This window comes from Phalaenopsis equestris, unplaced genomic scaffold (genome assembly GCF_001263595.1).
Source record: "Phalaenopsis equestris unplaced genomic scaffold, ASM126359v1 Scaffold000511, whole genome shotgun sequence".
NCBI classification, from domain to species: Eukaryota; Viridiplantae; Streptophyta; class Magnoliopsida; order Asparagales; family Orchidaceae; genus Phalaenopsis; species Phalaenopsis equestris.
Window position 1 is genome coordinate 2,322,815 of NW_018164951.1, and position 8,111 is coordinate 2,330,925.

Genomic DNA, 8,111 nt, shown 5'->3' on the forward strand with positions numbered 1-8,111 from the left:
AAACCTTCTTATCTAAATTTAACTGATATGCCAAAAATTTTGTAAAATCATTCAAGCACTGCTTATCAATAGTAACCCCATTTCTCATCTGAAATATATAGATTGATGCTTTATATAAGGATGATTCTCGACCCTCTTCATAAGTTATTTGTTCTCTAATATCCTCAATTTTCTTACAGAAGTCTGCATCATCACTCATATTTGATCTTCTGAGATAAATAATTTCATATTATGCTACAAATAATTTGGTTCATCGTCAACCAATCTCTTTCTAACATCTCTCCAAAACGTTCATTAATATCAAAAACTTTTTTCAAATTCAAAGAGCACCACATATCCATCATCAGACATTGTTGTCTGTCAAAGTTCTCCTTGTCGATAAATTTTCTTACCTCAATCTTGACAGAAACCTAATAAATCAACACTTTTTTTACAGTCATGTTCAATGTTGAAGTAACTAACGACATGCTATTATCATTGGCTCAACCAAATCCCATAGCCAACTGATTTTGATCTCTTTATCTTACGTTCACAACTTTGTCAGTCGTAGCTGCCTGTCGTCGAAATCACAAATTTGACTCTGATACCAATTGTTGTACAAAATAATGAGAAAAATAAATTCACAGAATAAACAAATAACTAAATACAATACAATTTATGTGGTTTAATATCATTTTTATACAATATGCCCAAGTTTTTATAAGTATACCTCTTCCTTTCATAGCATAAGTCAAATCTAACATCTACTCTCATAATCAGATCATCTGATGGTCGGTGTTTAATGTGACCAAACCATCTATGATGACTCCCTCTAATTTTGTTCGTCATTGGAGCTACACCAACCCTATCAAAGATATACTCATTTCGCATTTTGTCTCTAAGTGTAAAGCCACTCATCCATTTAAGCATTCTCATCTCGGCATTACTTAACTTAGTCTTATGCTTCTATTTTAAAGGCCAACAATTAGCTCCATAGAGCATTGTATATCTCACCACCAACTTATAAAATTTTCCTTTCAGTTTAAGCAGTATTTTTCTATCTCACAATAGGTCCGAAGCATTCCACCACTTAAACCAACCAACTTAAATTCTAATAATAGCATCCCCATATATCACCATCACTTTAAACAATAGACCAAAGATATCTAAATCGTTCACACCTTTTAATAATTTGATCACCCATAGTTACAACTCTATCACTAGAGCTACTACTAATAAATTGCATTTCATGTATTCAACTCCAAAATCCTTCAATTAGAGGGGATTACGACATGCAAATTAGAAATATTTTAAACTTAAGAAAAATCATGCAAATAGATCTACTCTAAATAGATTTTAGAATATAAAAAAAAATCATATAGTTAGATTTCCTCAAATTAGATTATCTAATATCAATCTTCCTAACATTCACACTTTCTAATTTACAACCAATAGATTTAGTACTTTATGTAACACTCAAAGCTAGCAATGTCTCATCAATGTGAATTTAATTGATTGGGTAGTGTTCTGCTTAATTTAATTTTGGGTCAAAACCTTGGATTTGTAATTTAAAATTTAAGTAAATTTTACTTCCCATAAGCTTACGAATTCATGTTTTGATGTAGAGGTGTGATGATTCATTCAATGATGGGGTTTCCTAGAATGTGAAAAGAGGAGGGTGGAGATGGTTGTAGCTGAATAATCAAGAGAAGACTCATTATCATTAGCATTTGTTTAGGGCTGAAAGTAAGAGGAACATCGATTGGATATTCATGGGTTGAATAAAAGCAGAAGAGAAGTGATAGCAACCATTTCACATGAGAAAGGGATAGATGTAGCTAAAGCAAAATGAAAGAATATGAGGAAACCTATTTTTTTGATAATAAATGATATTGTCTAACAATTTTTTTTGGCATTACTTATATATAATATCCATTGATAAACTATTAATTTCTTGCAGTAGTGCTTGCAATTATCTTGTGAAGAGAGGGTGCATAAGCGGTGCAAATGCTTCTTCACCTATTAAAATTAGAGTTGGTCTTGTGATGGCAAAATTGGATTAGCAAAATTCTAAATTGGTGGAGGGCTTAGGAATAAATGTAGATTTGTTGGGTGACCACAACAACCTATATTTGAACTGCAAGTAAATTTCATTGATATGCTATAGAGTTTAAGACCTTAGTAGATATCTTATGTGCCTCTACCTCTCTTTAGCAAAAAACAATTTTTTAGGAATATCAATTTCTATTGGTTAATCTTTATTTGATTTTCTTCTTACACTTTTGTTCACAAAATCAACTACCTATAGCACCTAAATATTAGTATTTTTATATGCATACATTCTCTATAGCCCATCTTTTAATTCTTGCAATGTTTACTTTTTCCACTTACTTGTGTTTAAATATTAATTAGTAAAGACTATAATTAAGTATGTCGGTGCTCTCGTGTTTAAAAGATCACTAACATTGTGACTAAATTAATAATACTCTCATTTGTATCATTTACCTTATAATCGTCTTAACTTATAGTTGTATATCTAGGTGTTAGTAATTGAATTACAATTGCTTTTAAATCTAACTGATTCACAATAATTGTGTTTAATAGTCAACAACTCATTCGCTTTGTTTGTTCACATAGATTACATCTTAACGTTAGACTCATGTAGAGTTTTTGTACAACAATTGATTTAATTGACTACTAATGTGCATATTCTATAATTACAATTTATTGAAACAAATTACATTATGGCAACTTGAAGTTTAAAGGCATTTCATAATAAATTAATTTTAATTCTTATATAATACATATGATTAGTCTATATATATATATTTCTCTTGTCAAGATATATATGTCTATATGTATATATAGTTCTAAGATGTTTCTCTATCCAAGAAATCAACCCTAATTATATTACATAGACAATGCAGCATTATATATAATTCTCTGGCATTTGAAATCATATAAACAGCTTGCAGGCATTAACTAATCGAAGACAAATTAGGAAGGAATCAAGTCAAAACTGTCACACTCCTTTTAAATCATCAATTCATCAGTCAACTAATTAGCTGTCAAATTGGAGAAAAAGTCTAAATCTAGAATTTGCACTTAGAATAAATGCTGAAAAAAATAAATGAAAAAAAATAATTAAAAAAATAATAATGAATAACTGTCTCTTTATATCAAATATATTCTGTTAAAAGTTTATCAGATGGACAGAGTTTGCTATTTTTCAATGAACTAGTCAATATTTTTTATGGAGTTAGTATATATATAGCTTTTCCTTATTATTTTGTAGGGGCATTAACATATATACCACACAATTATTATGTATTTACATATCTAACACCTAACATTAGTTCTTACGTATTTAGGCCACCCAAATCATTCAGATCGCATAAAAAATATTACTATTTTAACTTCTAAAATGTGAAATACACATTTTCATGCATAAATAAGGTGGCATATATCATATATAGGTAAATTTGAAATTCATGTGTTAGATATCTAAATAAATAAGAATTGAGTGGTATGCATGTAAATCTTCATATTTTGTATGCTTATTGTCATCTATCCAGATTGAACCGTATATATATATATGTATGTATGTATGTATCTGTGTGTGTGTGTGTGTGTGTGTGTGTGTGTGGTATCACCAACATGTCATTGCAAACTTTTTGTGTTTACGTTATATCATCTAATTATTTTTAGTTACTGATTATATATATCTTCCTACACGCTTATTTTATGTATCACCTCAACATCTAATTATCAATATATTTTTGTAAATTTTTAGTAGAATAATATGATATATCAGTAATTACACAAGAACAAATTTAATTTTTTTATATTTACACCACTCAAATTCTTCATATCACATCTTAAATAACATTATTTAATTTTTAAAAGATGAAATAAAACATTCCATGCATACATAAGGTGACATACTTACACAAATTGAAGTTTAAGTATTAGTCATGTAAATACATAAGAATGGACTGGTACATATGTAAATATTCCAATATTTAATCATAAGTCTGAAAAAACCAAGAAAACATATACTAAGACATAACTAATATATTATCATACTTAGGTTACAAACACCAAGGTATGGTGTGATATACAAACTATCAAAACTAGCTCAGAAATCAAAACTATATAGAATCAATTCAAATGTCTGCTCCATCTCATAAATTAAATTCAGATAATCAGATCAAGAGTACTGCTTGTCAGCTTTATATGCAGGTTCTTTTCCTTAATTACTTCGCTTATGTTCAAGCCCTTTCTGCTGAACTTCTTGGTATGAGAGAGGAGAAGACAAGGATAGAGATAGGCAGCTTTCTTCTTCTTCTTCTTCTTCTTCTGTTTTTTTGCTTGGTGCATTAATGGTTAAGGATAAATTCAGATCTGGCAATATTTCATTATCTTTCTCCTTCCATAATCTGATCATCTCCTGTGCTTCTAAAATAGATTTTGGTCTTTCAAGTTGTTTATGATGGTGGGAGGTGTTGATCATAGGTGATCTTTTGTAAGGATTCCAATTTCCATGGCTGAACCTTGAATATGTAAAAAGAAGAAGGACTAATTTGTTCACATTTTTTGCTGATTTTAGTTCAAACAAAAAAATAAATGATAGTTGTTTTGGAAATGAGAAAATAGTTATTTATGCTTTACATTGTAATATTTTTTGGTGTGGTGAAGATGACTTTGAGTATCTGAGATTGAAATTTTATAAGGTGAATTATTAATTATTTTTTTCATATTTTAATAATTTGATTTGTGTTTATAAGTATCTATAAGGGTTTATATAAAAAGTTATTTATGGATTTTCATGTAAAATTGATGATAATGAGGATTTCTTTTAAAACATTTATAAAGCTTCCCATATAAGGGTTTGACCCAATATTATATTTTGATTGTTGTTTTGAGATATAAGAGAAATATTTTGAATTTTTTTTGGAAATAACTTGCATTAATAGACAAGCTATTTAGATACATACCACCCAATTCCTATATATTTACATATCTAACTCCTAAACTTTACTTCTGACATGTACACCACCCAAATCCTTCATATCATATAAAAAATATCATTATATTAACAAATACATTTTTTTCATGCACGGTAAAAGTGGCATAAATGTAAAAATTGAAGCTTAGTGGTTGCTAGGATATGTAAATAAATAGAAATTACATGGTATGTATGTAAATTCTCCATGATAAAAAAAAATCAGGTATACCTTAGCAAAATTTAAGCATAGAATTTAAAAATAAAGGAAGGCTTTTACATACCTCAAGTTTGAGTATCTATGCTGAAAACCATGCAAAATTGGAAGGTAGCTAAGCTTCTCTTCGAACATGACACTTGCATTGGCTACACCTAAAATATTTTTACACAAAATTTAATTTAACTGCTCATGTTCCTGAAATTCAATGCATAACCATAAGAGAAATATAAGAAACAAATTTTGATGAGAGCATATCCTCCATATAAATGTAGATTTTTTTTTCCCAGTTAAAACATAAATCATTATTAATTGTGTTGATTGTTGTTTCACAAAACAAGAAATTAAAATTTAGAAAACATTAAATTTTTACATGCTAAACAAATTAATGGCTTGTTCAGGATAGCTGTATGTCACGGACAAATAGTCCCACATTGGCTAGGTGTAGGGCCGAAAAACAGTATTTAAGTTCTGGGCTGCCCATCTCTCTTAAGGGCTCTTTTGGGAGGTGATAGGTGGTATCATAACAGATTACTGTCTGCCAGGTGTGTGGACTCTCCATGCTCCAGTAGGACCCTTGGTGGAGCCGATCCTTGACGAATGCGTCACGTGATTGGGTGGAGAAGTGTCACAGACAAATAGTCTCACATTGGCTAGGTGTAGGGCCAAAAAACAGTATTTAAGTCCTGGGCTGCCCATCTCTCTTAAGGGCTCTCTTGGGAGGTCACATGTAGCTCATTAAGAAGCACCTGTGAAACTGCTAAAGAATAATATGTTCCTTCAAAAAAGCTGCGGTGACTATTACAATTTTTTTTTTAAAGTCAGACCGCAACTCCAAAGTTGTCATTGCACCTAATCAGGGCCGGAGGAAAAATACTGATTTTAGCAACAGCTTTTTGAAAAATCTGTCAAAACGTAGTTTATTCAAACGAGCAATAAGTGCTAATAAAGGGTGCACACACACGTGTTTTGTAAATAATTTTCAAAATTACCTTGGCCAGATCCATCAACCCTCTTGCTTCTATACATCTGATGTAAGTAAATTCAAACAGAAATACATAAAAATTAGGGAAGAGAAGATAGCTAATTATAAATGTGCAATATATATGTGTAAATTAAAGTACTTGTAAATGGCTTTTGACATGAGCGATGCTGAGTCCCCTAATGTTCATCAGTTGAAGAACAAGCTTAGGCGTTGCTCCTGCACCTCAAATGTGCAATATATAGGGTTAGAAGAATAGTGGATCCCACTTGTCAAGGGTTTATAGTTGAATACCTCAAAAATACTCAATATCTATAAAAGACTTTAATAAATATATTTTTATGAATTTAATATCTTTTCAAGTGACCTTGATCTTTTACTTCCATCATAATTGTTAATGATGCAATTCATCATAATCAAATTATAGTAAACTCCGGAAAGATGAACAAAAATAATACATGTAGCTATCTGAATGAACGAAGGACCAATCACAAAAATGTACATAGTGTGCATATGATCATCCGCATAGCCAGATGACCATAAATAATATTTTTATCTCAGAGATGATAAGAGGATGTAGCAATCACACGAGTTAAGAGTTAGTATGTGAGGTATCATAACAGATTACTGTCTGCCAGGTGTGTGGACTCTCCATGCTCCAGTAGGACCCTTGGTGGAGCCGATCCTTGACGAATGCGTCACGTGATTGGGTGGAGAAGTGTCACAGACAAATAGTCTCACATTGGCTAGGTGTAGGGCCAAAAAACAGTATTTAAGTCCTGGGCTGCCCATCTCTCTTAAGGGCTCTCTTGGGAGGTCTTAAGGGTCTCTTAAGGGCTCTCTTGGGAGGTCACATGTAGCTCATTAAGAAGCACCTGTGAAACTGCTAAAGAATAATATGTTCCTTCAAAAAAGCTGCGGTGACTATTACAATTTTTTTTTTAAAGTCAGACCGCAACTCCAAAGTTGTCATTGCACCTAATCAGGGCCGGAGGAAAAATACTGATTTTAGCAACAGCTTTTTGAAAAATCTGTCAAAACGTAGTTTATTCAAACGAGCAATAAGTGCTAATAAAGGGTGCACACACACGTGTTTTGTAAATAATTTTCAAAATTACCTTGGCCAGATCCATCAACCCTCTTGCTTCTATACATCTGATGTAAGTAAATTCAAACAGAAATACATAAAAATTAGGGAAGAGAAGATAGCTAATTATAAATGTGCAATATATATGTGTAAATTAAAGTACTTGTAAATGGCTTTTGACATGAGCGATGCTGAGTCCCCTAATGTTCATCAGTTGAAGAACAAGCTTAGGCGTTGCTCCTGCACCTCAAATGTGCAATATATAGGGTTAGAAGAATAGTGGATCCCACTTGTCAAGGGTTTATAGTTGAATACCTCAAAAATACTCAATATCTATAAAAGACTTTAATAAATATATTTTTATGAATTTAATATCTTTTCAAGTGACCTTGATCTTTTACTTCCATCATAATTGTTAATGATGCAATTCATCATAATCAAATTATAGTAAACTCCGGAAAGATGAACAAAAATAATACATGTAGCTATCTGAATGAACGAAGGACCAATCACAAAAATGTACATAGTGTGCATATGATCATCCGCATAGCCAGATGACCATAAATAATATTTTTATCTCAGAGATGATAAGAGGATGTAGCAATCACACGAGTTAAGAGTTAGTATGTGATGAATTCATGTCTCTTCTTATATTCTTTTAATCATTTGTGTTAAGATTATATTTTGGCATTTCCACCAATAGATTTATCAAAATGGTAGAAGATTGTATCAAAGAATAAGAGAAGTCATAAAAAAAAATGAACAATATCGTCTTCCGAATCATTCATAAACTATGCAACAAATCAGCTTCAACAACTCATTAAGAAATGAAGTCGCAGGA

General features: G+C 31.1%; 1 protein-coding gene across 1 annotated transcript in view; it reads right to left on the reverse strand.

Moving 5' to 3' along the window:
- Window positions 1–4,231: 4,231 nt before the first annotated feature.
- LOC110028418 (putative Myb family transcription factor At1g14600) overlaps window positions 4,232–8,111 on the reverse strand; it is a 4,444-nt gene continuing 564 nt past the window's right edge. Inside the window, exons 2-5 of the mRNA XM_020730251.1 lie at window positions 7,434–7,510; window positions 6,194–6,230; window positions 5,269–5,356; window positions 4,232–4,532 (exon numbers count right to left, since the gene is read on the reverse strand). Coding sequence (XP_020585910.1) covers window positions 4,232–4,532; window positions 5,269–5,356; window positions 6,194–6,230; window positions 7,434–7,510 — 503 coding nt within the window. The remainder of the gene's footprint in view (window positions 4,533–5,268; window positions 5,357–6,193; window positions 6,231–7,433; window positions 7,511–8,111) is intronic.